Source organism: Hippocampus bargibanti, linkage group LG18 (genome assembly GCF_051943395.1).
Source record: "Hippocampus bargibanti isolate YZ-2025 linkage group LG18, ASM5194339v1, whole genome shotgun sequence".
NCBI classification, from domain to species: Eukaryota; Metazoa; Chordata; class Actinopteri; order Syngnathiformes; family Syngnathidae; genus Hippocampus; species Hippocampus bargibanti.
Window position 1 is genome coordinate 12,855,986 of NC_142751.1, and position 19,701 is coordinate 12,875,686.

Sequence of the window (19,701 nt, forward strand, 5' to 3'; positions counted from 1 at the left end):
ATAATAATAAATCAGAATCTCGGACGGTCTCGAGCTGTCAGCGTTGAAAATGCTGATGGATCGACGCAAATCACACACTAAATTGCGTGTGAAAGCGTACTTGGGGGACGTCTCCGTGCGTGTGCGTGTGTGCGCGAGAGTGTGTGCGTGTGTATGAGGGTGAGTGTGTGTATGTATGTGTATTTAATTGACTCCTCCCCCTTTCGAGATTTCGTCCAAACAGCTGCGAGGCGTTCTCCGGTGCGCGCTCCCGTTTCAATAAAACGCGTGGCCGACACGAAAGCACCGCGCAAACACGCAGGCCACGCGCACAAAAAGAAGGACACACACGCCAGCCGGTAGCGCAAACGCAACATTTTGGATATTAGCGCGAAGACGAATCGCCGGTTTTTTTTTTCACTTGTGGGGGCAAAAGGTAAGATGGTTGCTCGTTCGGTGTGTCAGTCAAAACGTGTTGTTGTTTATTTTGGAGGGACGCGAGGTAAATTATGTGACGTCAGCGGCGTGCGTCGAGTTAACATTTGGATTTCGTGTTATTTGCACTTTTTGGGGTTTAAAGATGACACCGATGTAAAGAATGAGACTGACAGATAGATTTAATAAAAAAAAATATTATCACATGTGGTTTAAGTGGGGAAACAATGTACAATGTTTGGCTATTTTTAATATATAAAAAAAATGAAGGCAACTCTAAGAACGTGCAACGAAACATGGAATAGTTGGCGTTTTTTATTCTACGTCAAAGAAAATTCCAAGTAATTGTATTTGTTTTTTAACATAATTCAATATGCTTATTACAATACAATACAACACATAGTCATTAAATATATATTATTATATATATTAGAATTATTTTTTTTAAAGTTAAAGACGATAAATATATGGTGTTACTACATTGAAAAAAAATACGTGTTGAATTGACTACTGTATTTGATTATTTCAAATGGTTCCATGAAATAAGATTATATGGATTTAGATACATTTGATAAGTAAAGTGGTACTAAATGCTCTTTTTTTGTTTCAAACACACACATTTTAAAGTACACAACTTTTCGTAAAAAATAAAAAAAATACAAACTCGAGTGACTTTTTTTTGGTTAGCGATCTATACTTAGTCATATATAATCGCATTTTAAAAGTATGTTCGCTTCTATTAACACAATATTATTATTATTAATAATACTATTACTATTATTTAAGAAGAATCGACAACTTAAGCAATAAGTAAAAATAACAAAAATGAACAACTTTCAAATTTCGATAACGTAGTCTAAAACTACGCACGTTAATGAAAATGCCTTTTTTTCTTTACTCAATGGTTCATACGTGACATTTTAAATTGATTTATCTTTTTTTTAACTACGTTTATTTGCATTAACATGAAAAATACAAAATCGTTTTTTTTTGTATCACATGATGAAGTACCATTGATGACTATACATGTTATGGATGGGAAACGCTAATATGTTTTAAATCACATCTTATGTTATGTTATATGATTACATATAAATGACACAATGTTCTTTTTTTATGATATCGTGGTAAAAGTGATATTTGAGGTGATCAAAATATTAACCGTAGGAAAAAAAAAACATACGTGGTGGCGACATAATACGAAAGACTCCAATCACCAACTTTGAGGTTAGCGTTTCTCTCCGTGTGACAGCGAATAATAATTATAATTTCGTCCATATTTTACACTTCTCTTACGTTGCATAATGTGAAATTTAAAATTATTCAGTACCTCACCTCTTAGTAAAGAACAATGTCATCAAAATAACTGTAAAATTGTGACGTGAGTTTCCCCAATGTCATGATAGCATTTAGCGGTTAGCTAACACTTCGTTTCCTGTTTCATAAATGCTGTCTAAATGAAACACCGTGGTCTTTTTTTTGTTTATTTTAGAATGATATTTTAGTGGGATTAAGATTAAAGAATACTCTGAATGAACACCAGCCAAATGTTTGTTCTGCCTTTGGAACGGACAAAATAGCCAAGAAATTTTACGTCAGTATTGTTAGCTTAATACGATAATATACATATTGATTTATATAGAGCTTTAACAATAGCCTCGCTAGTCGCTAAAATTGAGGTAAATGAACAACGTCACTTAAGTTTAATGACAAAAATGTACATCAAATAAATATTTGTCCATAAGACTGTGCACAAGCATTGGATCAAAGTTAAATACAACTGAACTGTACTTAAAAATCGTATAGTGTATTTAGAAAAATATATATATTGGTCGTAATATTTCCAAATGGACCATTTCATTCAGTGATTCTTTTTGTGAGCGGAAAAGTCCTCCCATCAAATTTTCAAAATAAAAGAGCCCAGTGTCCTAGATGAAAAAAAAACAACTTTTGTCACAATTGTGACAGGCTAATGAACAATTATCAGCAGTTATGATATGATAGATGATGGCAAGTGTTGTGTTGCTTCAGATTTGGGCCGTCCTCATGCCCGTAGAGGCGGACTGGCTTCGTAGGCAGTAGAAGAAGAAAAGAAGAAGAAGAAGAAGAAGAAAGTGGAAAAAAACGGGGGGACAGGGTGGAGGACAAGAGTGTGCTGACGTTTGGCTGGTGGGCGTGCAGGGGACAACATCTCAGGGATATGTCCACTGGCAGTACAAGAGGTAAATACACACCAGCCGTGAATTAAAAAGTGCCTTGTGAGGACCCATGAGTGGCAAACGAGCTCCCTCTACTGGTTCTTGAAAGAATCACTGAATTCAACGCAAATATGATTAAGAACATTAAAAATAGATGAAACGCAATCAAACATATTGGAATCTTCGAGCACTGGATTGACAGTTTTTTTCCCCAGTTGGGTCTGTGTAAGCTTACAGTCATACAGGAGTGGTCCATCGATGAAAAGGTTTCTTCAGACGTCAACTGTACTTCTTTGAAGGTGTCAGACATTTCGCTCCTAATCTTAAAAGTTTTGTCAGCGAACTAAAATTTTGCTGGTAGATCTGGCCCGATATATTTATCGCCAGCAAAATTTTAGTTCGCTGACAAAGCTTTTCGGATGAGGAGCAAAACGTCCGACACCTTCATAGAAGTCCAGATGCCGGCTGAAGAAACCTTTTCGTCGAAACATCAGTTGGGTATGTGTAAACTGGAGTGGTCCATCGATGAAAAGGTTTCTTCAGACGTCAACTGTACTTCTTTGAAGGTGTCAGACATTTCGCTCCTCATCTTAAAAGCTTTGTCAGCGAGTTAAAATTTTGCTGGTAGATCTGGCCCGATATATTTATCACCAGCAAAATTTTATTTCGCTTACGAAACTTTTCGGATGAGGAGCGAAACATCCGACACCTTCAAAGAAGTACCGATGACGGCTGAAGAAACCTTTTCGGCGAAACATCAGTTAGGTCTTATTTACTATATTTTTTAATTCATATCGTATATTTTTTATAAATATTTTTAGATTTTAAGTCTAGATCAATGTACAGTACTGCACTTTCTTTCAATCTAGTAAAGCCCATTTTTTTCTGAACAGTTCAGTTGTATTTTACTTAAAAAAATATACAGTACATTTTACACTGTTTTTTTTCAGTCAACGTTGGGATATAAATTGAAGTTTAATCATTTGCACTTTTAAAAAGTAAATCTAACATTTTTTTCGATAATAAACTACTCATACTACAGTTTGAGGATGACACACCGATACACCATAGGCAGAATTGTTTATGCTAATGCTGCTTTCCAAACATCTGAAATGCAACAAACTGCCTTTTGCTCATTCATTCCATCCATGTTCTCGCCAGAAAAAAAAATCCATAATTCTATATAAAATTCATGACTTTGCACATCTTTAATTCCATTTGTGACAAATTTCATTGACACCCCGACACCTTCAATGTTGCCAGTATTGAACAGTATTAAAAATGACTAATTAGAATAAAGCGTTATTCTGATTTGTGTATTTTTAAACGTGATATGAACCATTGTTAAGCAAAAAATATATATTTTTCCATCAACGCAATCAATCTAATTAGTTCACGAAATGCATGCTTTGTTTTGGTGCACACGACGCTTGTGATGAACCCCCCCAGCCCCTTTTCCAACCCGCCCACCATAGTTCACTCCCACACATGAGGATAGACTGGGGTGCGTAGGGGGGGGGGGGTGCACTCGACTTTAATATCCTGCAGGTTGATGAAGCTTGGCGGGGAGATTTTTTTCTCCACACTCGGCTGGCAGCGTTAATAGAGACCCCCCCCCCCCTCGCTCCTCTCCCACTTTACTCCCCCTGAAAGAACCCGACCCCCCCCCCCCCATCCCCGAAGTGTGCGTTTGATGTGGAAATGAAAGCTGGCAAAAGGCTGCGGCGAGAAAGAGATGCCACTGAATGGGTTAAATGAAAAGGGATAGTGTGCACGCAGGTGAACACCCCCGTGCACATGCATGACCCCCCCCCAGCCCCTTTCATGCTTCCCAACAAGCGTGCACGTGTTGCCCCCTACACATTCATGATTGATGAAAAGGTTTCTTCAGCCGTCATCTGTAGTTTTTTGAAGGTGTCGGATGTTTCGTTCCTCATCCGAAAAGCTTCGTAAGCGAATTAAAAATAATTCATGATTGTATCGCAGTAGCTGTTCTTATGACATCAAGACAAGAGGGAAGGTTGATAGAGGATTATGAAAATAATGTGAATTATACATTTTTGGAAATTATTTTAATTTTCCACAAGAAAATTATCAAAGTGCTTTTCATTTTATTTTTTAAACTATTTTTGGGTGCTACTTGGTTTAAAAAAATACAGGTAGCATCCGATTTATGACCAAGTTCAGTTCCGACCAAAAGGTCGTAAGTCCGTTTTTACCATGTTAGCGCTTTGTTCAACTGTTGTTAAAGCACTACATAAACCAATATGTATGTACAGGTAAGATCCGACTTACGACCGAGTTCCGTTCCAACCAAACGGTCGTAAGTCTGTTTTTTCCATGTTAGCGCTTTGTTCAACTGTTGTTAAAGCGCTACATAAACAAATATGTAAGTAGAGCTAACATCCGACTTACAACCGAGTTCCGTTCCGACCAAACGGTCATAAGTCAAAATGGTCGTAAGTCAAAATACATTCAAAATGTAGAATAGAGACTCGGAGGCTAAATGACTAGCAAACTCCCCCCTCTGGTGCCATCACACGGTCGATTGCTGTGCGAGTGAGATGCTGGCTGGCTGGCCAAAATTTTCAGACGCGTTGCCGGCCTGCTAGCGCGTTGCGGTGCCAGGCGTACAATTAAAAAAAAAATAAAATAGGGTCTGAAGGTCGTGGTCGTAAGTACGGGTGGTCGTAAGTCGAGCCGGTCGTAAGTCGGATGTTACCTGTATATATAAAAATCATGAAATATTACGGCAAACAAATGCCGTGTTTAGTTCCCTGACATTTATAAGTGTTCATCCCCCCTTTTCCCCCAGGTCATGGGGGTCTTAACCAACTAGGCGGAATGTTTGTTAATGGCCGTCCACTTCCGGAGGTGATCCGGCAACGCATTGTGGATATGGCCCACCAAGGGGTCCGGCCGTGTGACATCTCTCGTCAGCTACGAGTGAGCCATGGCTGCGTCAGCAAGATCCTTGGACGGTTAGTTACAACCAGGTGGGGGGGGGGACGACTAGTGGAGAACTAGTGGGTCCAAAGCGAACCAATGTCTGACGGTGACATTTTTGAAAAATATTCAGTTCTATGACTAAATTCACATTTTTTAAAAGTAATTCACTGCCAGACGACGTGCAAAAAAAAAATGTGGCCACTCCAGTGCCAGGGTTTTTGTCATTTTCACTTAAATTCCAGTACCCACAGAATATTATATTTTAGGACTACCTAAGCATTCAATTTAGCGTAAGAAATTTTAGACTGTCTTCTTTCATCAGAAAAAAGTTAATTCCTAAGTTATATGGGTTTATAGTTATCTGAGCTTGAAATGCTGCCCTCTTGTGCAAGGGAAAAAAAACATTGCCAGAGGTCTGACCAGTGCTTTATCTGTGACTGTAAAGTGTCCTTGAGTGTTGTGAAAGTCTTATTATGATTATTATTTAACGGCATCGCCCCGCAAGAAAAACCAAACCCCAAACAAATTCAGGAATGGCAGTGATAGCTACCTAGCTAGCTTTCTCTCTATTTGAGTTACTTCCACATGCGCCAGCATTCACTCAACCCGGAAGTAACTCAAATAGATAGAAAGCCAGCTAACAGATAGCTAGCTAGGCCTTCACTCAACTCGGAAGTAACTCAGATAGAAAGCTAGCTAGCTAATAGACAGCTAATTGATAGCTAGATAAATCTGTACAAACATGACCCCGCCCCCCAAAAAAGCCAGATAGCTATTGAACGGTATTACAGAAAAGACAAAGAGAATAGACTTTGCACGATATTACTTACGAATGTCTCCATAAACAAAAGTAAAACGAACAAAAAAAAAACGTAATAACAAATAATATGACAACACCTTGACAGGTATTACGAGACAGGAAGTATCAAGCCCGGCGTGATTGGCGGTTCCAAGCCCAAAGTGGCCACGCCGAAAGTGGTGGACAAGATTGCGGAGTACAAGCGTCAGAACCCCACCATGTTCGCTTGGGAGATCCGGGACAGATTGCTCGCCGAGGCCGTTTGCGACGGCGACACCGTACCTAGCGTCAGCTCCATTAACAGGTTAGCGACCGTGACGTCACTAGTGACAATTTGTTTTTTTCTTTCTGATGCTACCGAATCCTTCTACAAATCGTACCGTGAGCCAGTCATCAATGTTACAGACGTTTGTTGAGCTACAATGGTTGTATGCTATGTAGACACTAAGACTCAAGACTGACAAAAACCGTTTCTGCATTTGGTGATGATGGTTTTTATGAATACAGTAAAGTCTCGTTATATCGATATTCAAGGGAGTCCGAAAAAATATCGATATAACCGGGACTATCGATATATCCGACCCTGTTTGCATGTAATTTTCTCCGTGCGTGCATAGAAATAGTATCGATTTAACAGGGACTATCGATATATCCGATATCGATATAACGAGACTTTACTGTACTTTGGAAGAGAAGAAAAAGAGTAAGGTCAACGTTCTTGGGCCACAAAATGACCGTTCTTGTTTTTCAGGATCATTCGAACCAAAGTCCAGCAGCCATTTAATCTACCACTGGATGGGAAAGTCCTTAGTCCTGGACAAACCCTGAGTAAGTCTCAAAGACTCCTTCATTCCGTTCAGGTTCCATTTTCTTTCTTTGTAAATCTGTTGGATGCCTACTATTCCCTTCTCGCAGTTCCCAGTTCGGCTGTCACCCCACCTGAGTCTCCGCACTCGGATTCTTTGGGTTCTACCTACTCCATTAGCGGCCTGTTGGGAATCCCCCAAGCAAGCAGTGAAGGCAAGAGGAGTCACGATGACAGTAAGAACACACGCCAAGGCCCAGGAATTGTCTCTGGGGTCAAGATCAAGACCCAACAAACATTCATATTCATCGACCAGTTTGACGTTTGAGCTGGATTTTTCCATTACTAGCTAAGGAGTCCAAATGGTAGCTGATCTTAGCTAGCTGGCTAGCCATGAAGTTTTGCTAAACCACTCAAAGATAACAGAAGCAAACCATTCACGTAAGAACGAGTCGTCACAAAGCTAAAGTTTGGTTACCGCCGTGTCCATTTTGAAGAGGAGACTTTGCCCAAAGAAAGTCTTGCGAGCTTCTCGGAAGACGGTTAGCGTTAGCGAGTGAAATAACTGATAAGTCTGAAGGGATGTTTCAGGAAAGTAAATAAGTCAATAAATCCTAGTATGGGTCAGGCCGTTATTTTCAGTTGGTGAAGTTATTATAGTTGTGAAAAACTTTGGGAACAACTAAAAACAAACTAGTGATTACGAACCTCTTGGCTTACGAACTTTTCGGTTTACGAATGTTACATTTATGAAAATTTACCTTGGAATACGAACTATTTTTCAAGATACACAGGGAGCGTAACAATAAGTCTTATAGGCTTAGAAAATTAGAAAGTAGAAATGTATGTTTTATGGGGACCTGGGAACGGATTTTTCTCATTTTAATGGTTTCCTATGGGAAATCAATTTTTGGGATACACACTTTTCACCTTACACACTGTCTGGGAACCAATTAAGTTTGTAAACCAAGGTATCACTGTAGTCTGAAATGTCTTCTCGGTTCCAGACACCTCCAGATTCATCCATCTGACATTAACTTCCTGTCCTGTCCAGATCTTTCAGTCGTCATCTTCTTCTTCTTCTTTTGGTCTACAGGTGACCAGGACAGTTGTCGGCACAGCGTAGACTCTCAAGGCAGCGGCGGCGGCGGCATTCCCAGGAAAAGCATGCGGATGGACCACTTCTCGCAGCACCTGGACTGCGGTTTTGAGCGTCCCCACTACCCTTCGGACTCCTTCTCCGGGTCCGCCTCCGCTAGCAAGACTGAGCAGGTGAGGACAGGATTAGCTTGTCTGTTTTTTTTTTTTTTTGTGGTGTGAAACGGCTAATAGCTAATCCTTGGTCCTCAGACTTTGTACCCGCTGTCGCTCATCAGCGGCAGCCTGGAGGACACTAAGGGCAGTCTGTCGTCATCTAGCTCCGCCATTGGACGTAACTTAACGGCGCATCAGGGGTACGCGATGGTGCCTGGTGAGTTCATCCCTTCCTCTTCTCGGCCAAAACCAGTTTTGGCCATCATGGTTTTAGTTTCCCATTGCTTTTAGTTTCCCCATTGTTTCATGTCCTCCATTTTGCCACCTCACCGCACCCTCGTCCAGAATCCCTCCAGTCCCTGCCACTCTGCCTGAAGCAGGAAATGTCCCCGGAGGTCACCAGCACCAGTCCCGTTTCGCCAAACATGGCGCCGTCCAACATGGCGTTTGTGGAACTGCAGAAACCAGTCTCTTTGAATAGCGGCGGTTATAGCGGTGGCGCTAGCAACCAATTCCCTAATTCATTCAACTCATTTTCCCATCATGCACCTGTCTATGGCCAGTTTGGCGGCCAGTCAATCATCTCAGGTACCGCCGACGATGTCCGCTTAGTTATTCATTCGTTCATCTCATGAGCATTTGATTTTTTTTGGGTGGGGTGTTGCTTAAATTTGGGCAATGAGCCACATGCTGCTTCAGGAGAAGTTGTATCGAGCAGACTCAAACAAAACAATATCTGATGATATTAGTTCAAATTAATGTAATTTAATTCATTAAAAATTAATTTATGGATATTTATTTTTCAGGGCGAGACATGGTGAGCTCCACCCTGCCGGGTTACCCGCCTCCCATCCCGTCACCGGCTCAGTCGGGCTACTCTTCGTCGGCTATCGCTGGAGTGGTCGCGGGTACGAGTCGCATTTTTTTGTACTACTACTACTACTACTACTACTACACACACATACAAACACTTATAACAGGAGAGACCATCACTGGGGGGTCAGGGGGGTGTGTTGAGGAAAAAGCAGCGGTTTGCAAAGGGGCTTGACTGGAGTTAATGAGTTGACTTGAACAGTGTGTGTGTGTGTGTGTGTGTGTGTATGACCAGTCTTGTGAGGACCACTAAAATTTTATCCCAAACGTAGTGAGGACATTTTTGACAAGTGAGGACCCCAAGTTTTTCATTCTAAAGGCTTCTAAAAGGTCGATATATGCATCTGTTAAAGTTTCAGAAAGGTCCTCAAATTCACCCAAAATGATTTTTTTGGTGTGTATTTTCATTTCACTTGGATACACACACTTTTTACTCACTGTGTGTGTTTATGTGTATGTGTGCGTGGTTAATGAGAGGAAAAAGTTTATACCACAAAAAGTCAAACGATATTTTAACCAAATTCACTACAGGGGTGAGGACTTTGAATGTAGCCATTCAGAAACCTCACTCCTGCTGTTATTTCAGTTTCAAGTCCACTTTTTATTTCTTTGTTTTTAAAGAAGTGGGAAATGGGGTGACATTTAGTGTTCAAATGTAATACTAGTTCTTCTCTAAACTTATTAGCAACGGAGTTATCCGGACCTCACAAAATGATTGAAACAGGAATGTGTGTGTGTGTGTGTGTGTGTGTGTGTGTGTATGTGTACATGGGCCCAGGGGGTACAAGGAACAGGCTTGGGGGTTCCACCCTGCTGCCCACTACCCCCGCACAGCCAAACACCTCTGACCACACATCGCCATGGGAACCGGGGGGCCCATGAGGGTGGTCTTTGTTGTGTGTGCGTGTCCGTTAGGATGCCACTATGTGTATGTTTGTGTGTGTGTTTTTTTTTTTTTTTTTGAAGTCTGCCCTTCGAAGCGCGAAATGAGAGGGTCTGATTTATTATTTTTCTGGTGGGCTCGCAGTGCGGGAGCGTTGATACACAATTACCATGCGGGAGGGGTCGAGGGTCAAGGGGGGGGGGGGGTAATGGTTGTGAGGTTTTGGACTGGAGTGAGCTGGAGGTGGGGATTCATGAGGCTTCATTGCAATCGAAATAATTACTAATTAGATATTGGAATGTTCAAAAAAAAAGACAAGAAAAAAAAGGGAGGGGTGCGCAGGAGAGGGGGAGGCTAAAGCAGGAAGCGCAAAAAGGAGGCTGGAGGGCATTGGGCCATGCACCAGTGGGTTGGAAGGATTTCAGCCCGCGTCTGCGTTTGTCGATTAATGGTTTACAGGCTCGGCTAAACGGCTGGTGAATGATGAGCTAAGCGGCGCATAAATATTTCGGAGAATTGGACAATCTTGTCGCCTAAAAAAAAGGATTGTGTTTAACCTATGTGTTTTTTATGTATTTATTTATGGATGTATTTCTTTTTTTACCCTCCTCAAGGTGCCGATTACCCCGCTCAATCCTACAGCCACTCGGCCTATGCGTCCTACAGCGAAGCCTGGAGGTTCACCAACTCCAGCATTCTGGGTGAGTGAGACAGGTCAAACTGTCAATTAGTCATTAAAAATGACATAATAATAACAATAATAATAATAATAATATATTTAATTTATAAGTGCCTTTAAAAAATCTCAAGGACACTTTACAGTCACGGGTGTTAATAAGTCTTTCAGGACAATGGTGAGATTGTGTATAAAGAAACATAATACATGAAGACGATATTGATCAAGATGATATTTTTCATTGACAGATTGATCATATTAAAATTGGAGTAACTGGATATGGATTTGCTCTCCAAAAAAAAAGTACTCTGAGTATTCAAGAGTGAATACTCATAATGGTAGTGATATGACAAAAGTGGTTGTAAACACCTCTATTTAAAAAAAAAAGAAAGAAAATTAGCATACACTGTTAAATACAGTAGTACAAATAATATTGAATCAGTTCATCCCTGATCCACTGCTGAAAAGGACGCTTTGATCCTCTTCTCTTTCATCTAGAACTGCTTCATGTTACAAAGAGGGTACAGAAAATGCTGAAGAATGAATGCCTCTCTGTGTATTTGTGTTGTCATATTATTTGTTATTTAGTGCGTGTGGCTGCCGCTGCTCCCCCGCAGAAAAAAAAAATATTCTGGAAGGGACTGTAAAGTGTCCTTGAGAGTTTTTAAAGGTGCTTATAAATGAAATGTATTATTATTATAAATAGGACGAAGCTAGCATTATGCTAAGCTAGCATAAGGAAACTTATTTTTGTGGAGGGACATACGTTTAAAATAATAATACTAATAATGTATTATTACTATTATTATTATCGGCGTGAGTTTGTGCTCCGTCCGGGTTGAGTGAACGCTGGCGTGAATGGCTGCCGCTGCTCACCCGCACAAAAAAAAAGTTCTTATTGCATGACTGTAAAGTGTCCTTGAGAGTTTTGAAAGGCACTTATAAATGAATTGTATTATTATTATTATTATTATTGTATTGTCTGTCTACTAATGTGAGGTTTTGTTACTTCCGGGTTGAGTGAACGCTGCCGTAAATGGCTGCCGCTGCTCACCTGCACAAAAAAATATTATCCTGTGACTGTAGTGTCCTTGAGAATTTTGGAAGTCGCTTAGAAATGAATTGTATTATTATTGTATTTTTTTATTATTATTTTTTATTATTATATTTTTTAATAAAATAATATATGAGTTATTTAGTTATAAAATAATATATTTTTATAATAATAATAATAATAATTATTATTATTTTTTTTATAATTATATTATTTTAATAAAATGATATATGAGTTATTTATAAAATAATATATTTTTATAATAATAATAATAATTATTATTATTATTATTTTGGTAAAAATTGCTGAGGATATGAAAATAAAATTAATTATGAGTCCTGTTTTTCTATATGTACGCCCCCTTTAGGTTCACCCTACTATTACAGTACGGCCTCCCGTAGCGTCGCTCCCTCGGCAGCTGCCTACGATCACCTCTAGTTCCCCGCTGGATGGATTTTCACGAGCCAAATTCCAACCTGGATGGATTTTTTTTTTTTTTTTTTTTTAACAACACTACAGATAATAAACCAGCAACTTTATTATTTTATTTTTTGGGGACAAGTTAATTATTTATTTTTTTCCATTGTTGATCCAAGCCAACCAGAATGACTCGGACTCCATTACTGGAAGCTTACGTGTCAGATCTTTTTCAGTAGCGATCGCAGTTTTAAGGCCAAAGACTTCTTTTCCCATGCACATATATGCAACATCTTTTTAACGGACTATATTTGATTTTTTTTTTCCCCTTTTTTTTTAGTTGGTTTACAATGATTTGTTCTTACAACGGAGAATCGTTCCATTCATGATTTATCCGCTTGCAAATGCAAAAGAAGAATTTTGTATTTCTTACACAATGTACATAATGTAAATGATGACTTGCCCACGGAGCAAGAGGTCGACGATTTGATGACAAAAAAGCAAGAAAATAGGCCTTCATACATGTTTAGTTTGTTGTCATGTTGGGAAGAATTGCGACTATTTTTTAATTCATATATGCGGTTATTATTATTATTATTATTATTATTGCACATGTACTGTAAATAGGGAGTTTCTAAAGAAATATTTTTAATTAAAGCATGGCAAAGGTGAACTTAATGTTGTGTGTTTGATTAAAAAAAATGACAGTGGGCGCCTGGAATGTGTTGATTATTTGTAATAACATTATTTTCACTTATTTAAAATATTTTTGAATTTATTTTTCTTTTTTTTCTTCTATATTTTCAGGGTGCTTATTAGCATTTATTTGGCAGTTTTATTTATTTTAGTCCCTTCCAAAGCATTTTAATGGAGATGCGCGGGATTTTACAATATTATTTGTACAATAATACAATAATAATTGAGTCGTTTTTTTTTTTTTTTCGTTATTCCGGGTTGAGTGAACCCTGGCGCGTGTGGCTGCCGCTGCTCACCCTCAGAAAAAATATCCTGTGACTGTAAAGTGTCCTTGAGAGTTTTAAAAGGCGCTTATAAATGAAAGTTATTATTATTATTATTATTATCATTACGATTACTATTACAACTATTAATACGACAAGTGTTACTACGACGACTGTGACTATGACGACTGTAACTAGGACAACTATGACTACGACTACTATTACTACGACAACTATTACTACGACTACTATTACTTTTACTGTTTTATTATTATTATTATTATTAGTATTATTATTATTATTATTATTATAGAGGGAGATTAAGTAGGCCTCTCTTGCTTTAATCGTTGAATGTATCCATTTTGGAGATTTTAATTGGAGTCTTTAATTTTTTTTTTTTCTGTTTTTTTTATTTTTTGCAAGCTGTCACATACCCCAAAATCAACAGCATTGTGTTTGTCTCGACACAATTCTACATTCCAAATGCAAGACCCCAAAATGGATTTGAAAGTGTACCACTTCCCCAATCGTACCCAATCGCTAAAGAATCCACGCTCAGAAACAACAACAACTGCTTATTTGGCTTTGCATTAACGATTCTTGGACGCCATTTGCAAGGGAATGTATTTCAAGTCGTCCGGAGGGGATTACTCTTCTTGTTATGATCATTACCTTGGTGATGATAGCCTCATAACAGCCATTTCTTTCAGCAATTTCAAAGGACGAATGCAGCGACCCTGCAAGTACGCGTCTGTCTAATGGTGTCTTCTTATTTTCTGCATCGACTGCTTTTATGCTCGGGGTCTGCGTCCCCTTTTTTTTTTTTTTTTTTTGCGGCCTCATTACCACAGTTCGCTAACTAGCTAGCCATGCTTGGGTGAGGCCGGCCCACCTGGTGCCTGCCCATTGATGACCGAGATGTGAGCTCTTGAGCCTGCCCCAATCCAATCCAAATCATTGAGTAAAAGTAAACAACCTAGCAAAAGTAAATTCCATTCCAGTCAATTTTCACGAACCTAAAACCATCGACAATGCAATTTTGAGAAGAGTCGTACAGTGATACCTCGGTTTACGAACGCCTTGGCTTACGAACTTTTCGGTTTACGAATGTTAAATTTATGAAAAATTTACCTTGGCATACAAACTATTTTTCGGGATACACACAGAGCTTGCCAAAATTAGTGATGTGTCGTTCACGAACGAACCCATTCCCCTAACAAGAAAATGGCAGCCAGCTTGTTTTGGTTCTCTAGTCCCCGTTTCAACTTTGATGGTTCAAAAGCAGAGTGTAGACTGCAAGGTTAAAATATCCCATCAATCAGGCTACACAAATAACCCGCACAAGTCATCTGTACACTTGATGCAAAAAGCTATCAACCCAGCTAAACAGAACACAATTGATGAGGAACTAGATAAAATGATCGCAGACAAAGCACCGACAAGGGATCATTCCTCAAGATGGTGAAAGAAGAAGACTACGTTCCTCATCAAGTGTTTAATGCTGATGAAACCGGCCACTCCATTCCATCAAGCCATCAACGACCATCACAAAAGTCAATAAAATACTTTATTATAAACTACAGTTAATTATAATACCATATCACATTTATTATACAAAAAATAAGGTATTTTTGTGTAGTTTTAAGGCTTAGAAAATTAGAAAGCACAAAATTATGTTGAAGGGGGACCTGGTAACGGATTATTCTCATTTTAATGGTTTCCTATGGGAAATTAATTTTTGAGATACACACTTTGTCTGGGAACCAAGTAAGTTCGTAAGCCAAGGTATCACTGTACTTCCAAAAGAATAAAAAGACAAAAAGTTACAGTTGCAAAACACAGAAGCCACACAAGCGGAAGTCGTCCTCCCACTGTGGGCCTATTAGCGAGGCGGCTTTTTGGGCCACAGTGCTCGCGGTAATGAGCCCGCCGGTACAATATAGGCAGCAGGCCGGAACAGCTGAGGGCAGACAAAGCTGGCAAGACAGTTCTAGGGGGGGTGCGCGGGGGGGGGGGGGGGGGCATGCTACCACGGAGCCATGCTTGCATTGTGTCTCTTCGTGTGTGCAAAACAGAAGCCATGTGTCCATCACCATTACGGGCTAAGAGCTGAAAAGACATGACGACCCCCGCACAAGGCAAAAAAGCAGCCAGAAGAATATGTGGCAATCTGCGGGAAGATTGGCGGGGGAGGGGGGGGGGTGGTTATCCCGCGACAGTCATCATCTGGAAAGTTTGTCACTTATCTCAGAGACAGAGACCAAGGAATTCGGTACTGCAAATGAGTATGATGCAGGCCCAATTTTGACTAATATATTTTTTTGTGGAGAAAATAATTTCTACAAGCAATATTTAAGAAGCAAAGAGGGTCTACTGCAAAGCAGAGAGATATAAGTGGTCCTTAAAAGTGCATATCGAGGATATATATACATATATGTATATATATATATTGATGCAAAAAGCTATCAAGCCAGCTGAACAGAACACATTTGATGAGGAACTAGATAAAATTATCACAGAGAAAGCACCTCCAAGGGATCATTCCTCAAGATGGTGAAAGAAGAAGGCTACGTTCCTCATCAAGTGTTTAATGCTGATGAAAGCGGCCACTCCATTCCATCAAGCCATCAACGACCATCACAAAGGGAGATAAAACGACTTTATTATACAAGGTATTATACAGTACAGTTTATTTATTTAATTATAATACCATATCACATTTATTATACATTACTAATGATGTTTCTTCCAAGATATACAACCCAGAGCTCCTTCAGACACTTTATGCAAAAAGCTACCCATTCCATCAAGCCATCAACGACCATCACAAAGGTAAATAAAACGACTTTATTACACAGTGCAGTTTATTTCTTTAATTATAATACCATAGCACATTTATTATACATAAAATAAGGTATATTTTGTGTAGTTTTAAGGCTTAGAAAATCAGAAAATTATGTTTTATTGGGACCCAGGAACGGATTATTCTCATTTGAATGGTTTCCTATGGGAATAATTTTTTGGGATACACACTTTTCGCCTTACACATTCTGCCTGGGAACCAATTAAGTTCATAAGCCAAGGTATCACTGTAACTATATTTCTTAAAAGTCTATCTTTATTTTGAAAATTGAATATGTCCCTTAAACAAAACCGAACAACAAGCATGACATTAAAATCCAGCCCAAGAGGAAAAACACCTGAACCGACACCCTTGTCCTCTAATTTCAAGAGTCTCTCTCATCTCATCTCCTCCACCTTTGGAACAAACGTGCCAGTCAAGAAGCAGAAAAGGAGTTTCAGGAGGACCTAAGGGTCGTTCTCGAAACACAGGTGCCTAGTGTTGCAGCTCGCCAATTAAACGGCTCACGAGCCCTGCAGGCAGGAAGCTACTGTTTGACTGGGAGACATCAAGAAAAACGCACCTTTCAAAGCACACACATTGAACGCCATCGCAGAGGCAGGATGGATAAAAATCAGCCCAGGGATCAGGTACCGCCCTCAGGGAGCAAATGGGGTGACCCCGGTTGGATGGGGAGGGGTGGCAAAGGCGGCTAATACTATGGAGGGCGGTGAGTCACAAAACAACTCATTCAACGCCAGTACACGGTGCTGCTCGGGTTAACGATTAGCGAGGAAGAAGCAGGTGCAACGGCTGCTGGGTTCCAGCGCTGCAAGGCCTCACATCAAGAGATCAAAACGGAGCCCATGAGTTCATAAACATTCTTTTTATGCCACGTGTTGCGGACCGAGCATAGTTTGCGCCCAAGGTTTGCGTGTGTGTTTTTTTTTAACTCATTCACTGCCAGATGTGCAAAAATGTGTCCACTCCAGTGCCAGGGTTTTTGTCATTCTCATTCAAATTCCACAGAATATTGAGTTTTAGGACTACATAAACATTCAAAACAGCGGAAGAAACCTAAGACTCTTTTCCTTCACCAAAAAAAAAGTTAATTCTTGGTTGTTAGCTATCTATTGGCTGGTTACCGAGCTAGCTATCTTTTTGCTATCTAACTAGCTAGCTGGCTACCGAACTAGCTAGCTATTTGTTAGCTATTCACTATCTAACTAGCTAGCTGACTAGCTATCTATCTAGCTAACTAGCTAGCTATTAGTTATCTATTAGCTAGCTGGCTAACTTTCTATCTATTTGAGTTATTCCGGGTTGAGCAAATGCCGGTGTGTGTGGCTGCCGCTGCTCACCCACAGAAAAAACTTCATCCTGTGACTGAAAAGTGACCTTGAGAGTTTTGAAAGCCGCTTAGATATGACATGTATTATTATTATTATTATTAATATCATCATCATCATTCCTAAATTATATGGGTCTTGAGTTATATAAGTTTGAAATGGGGGCGGCTGTACAAAATACAATACAATACAATACATACGTATTAATTTATATAGCGCTTTCACAACAGCTGAAGCTGGAACAAATCGCTAACATGGAAACAAAGGGAAATACTGCTCCCTCGTGGAAGGGAAAACATTGTCAGACGCCACAGCCAGTGCGTTATCGGCACCCAAGCATGAAAAAAAAAAAAAAACGAACAAATTCGGGAATGGTGCTTTACTTCATATTTTCAATTCCCGAATAATTTTGTGAATGGAAGTGAATTGAGTTAAATACATGACATATTTGCTTTATAAACATCGATAGTGCTAATGCTAGCAGTCAATATAAAATCCCTTTGACATCTTGGTTCAAATGGACGAATATTCACACAGTAAGGCTATGGAAAACAGATACAGGCAGGTAATACAATATATCTTTCGGAATCTATGAAAGATAAGTTATATGAATAAAGTTGAAGCGCAATTGTCTTCTGGTTTGTACTTATGTAAGCAATAAATAACATTGGTCAACACACAGCAGGAAAACCCGGTATTTGTTTTGACTTTTAACGTTTACATGTTATTTACTTGTTTCCTATTTATTTTCTACTTGTTGGTGAATAGTCATATTTTTTAAGCGTGCTTTCAAAGACATTCAAAACAATTGTCATTTTGACATCACACGTCATTCCCGTGAAGAGTTTCGGTAGACTCTTACCTGTTGGAGTGTCTTGAGAGGGCCTCAGAGAGCTTTCATGGATGAGATTGGTCTGACGCCAAGGCGGTCAAGAGCGAGGAGGCGTCGGTGGAGAGGAGCCGCCTGAGAAAAGAGTTTTTCAAGTGGTTTAGAGGGAGACATGATGTCACAAGTGGAGCGTGCAAAGCGTCAGCAGCAGATGGGCAACGAGCATCCGGTGCGTCGTTGAGCCTGGATGAAAAATATATATATTGGTGAAGCGTTTCAGACAGTGTTCACTATGAGAGTGGGAAAGGGCGTTGTGTGGACTTGATACACCCAAACAAAATTAAAAACACACAAAAGAAAATACAAAATATATACTCAATGAACCAGAAAATAATATATCTTAATGCTAATGTGTGCAGAAAATTGTGAGCACACGATGGTTCACATGTCAAACAGTTGGGGTGTACTGCCAACTAGTGGTGAGGAGGACTTCATGTCACATGTTCCTATATACAGTAAAGTCTCGTTATATCGATATCGGATATATCGATAGTCCCGGTTATATCGATACTATTTCTATGCACGCACGGAGAAAATTACATGCAAACAGGGTCGGATATATCGATAGTCCCGGTTATATCGATATTTTTTCGGACTCCCTTGAATATCGATATAACGAGACTTTACTGTATTTATATTGAGGCTAATAAATCGGCGATTAAACAAACAAATTATTGCATTCAATTTGTCTTTTTGCTATCTATCTATCTATCTATCCAATTCCAATATAGTTAGATATATTGGAATTGGATATAGATAGGCATCTACCTCGCTAGCTAGCTAGATAGAAAACAAAATAGCTAGCTAGCTGGCTATCTATCCAATTCCAATATTGATATATTGGAATTTGATATAGACAGCGAGATAACTAGCTAACTGGATAGAAAACTAAATAGCTAGCTGGCTATTTTGTTTCTAGCGAGCTGGCTATTTTGTTTTTAGCTAGCTAGCTAGCTGGCTATTTTGTTTCTAGCTAGATATATAGAGATAGTATAGCTATATAGATAAACACACACACACGCAATCAATAATAATAATAATAATAATAATAGATAGACAGATAGCTAGCTAACTGGATAGAAAACAAAAGAACTAGCTAGCTAGCTGGCTATTTTGTTTCTAGCTAGCTGGCTATTTTGTTTCTAGCTAGATATATAGAGATATAGAGATAGTATAGCTATATAGATACACACACACGCAATCAATAATAATAATAATAATAATAATAATAATAATAATAATAATAGATAGACAGATAGCTAGCTAACTGGATAGAAAACAAAAAAGCTAGCTAGCTAGTTGGCTATTTTGTTTCTAGCTAGCTGGCTATTTTGTTTCTA

General features: G+C 39.3%; 1 protein-coding gene and 1 long non-coding RNA gene across 5 annotated transcripts in view; one reads left to right on the forward strand and one right to left on the reverse strand.

Moving 5' to 3' along the window:
• LOC148884701 (uncharacterized) overlaps positions 1–19,701 on the reverse strand; it is a 32,365-nt gene that overhangs the window by 9,301 nt on the left and 3,363 nt on the right. Inside the window, exon 2 of the long non-coding RNA XR_016118212.1 lies at positions 18,335–18,436. This is a non-coding gene — a long non-coding RNA (uncharacterized LOC148884701). The remainder of the gene's footprint in view (positions 1–18,334; positions 18,437–19,701) is intronic.
• On the forward strand, positions 177–12,416 carry pax8 (paired box 8). 4 transcript variants are annotated; one of them, XM_089020127.1, is made up of 11 exons: positions 177–415; positions 5,428–5,593; positions 6,467–6,664; positions 7,112–7,188; positions 7,276–7,401; positions 8,262–8,437; positions 8,516–8,636; positions 8,765–9,007; positions 9,226–9,327; positions 10,790–10,876; positions 12,273–12,416. In XM_089020127.1, exons 2-11 carry the CDS (start codon positions 5,457–5,459, stop codon positions 12,341–12,343), a joined length of 1,338 nt encoding a protein of 445 aa, XP_088876253.1. In that variant the 5' UTR covers positions 177–415; positions 5,428–5,456; the 3' UTR covers positions 12,344–12,416. The 4 variants fall into 4 exon arrangements, with proteins under 4 accessions (XP_088876253.1, XP_088876251.1, XP_088876252.1 ...); XM_089020125.1 differs by lacking the exon at positions 177–415 and adding an exon at positions 2,475–2,636; XM_089020126.1 differs by lacking the exon at positions 177–415 and adding an exon at positions 2,475–2,636 and having other exon boundaries at positions 5,452–5,593.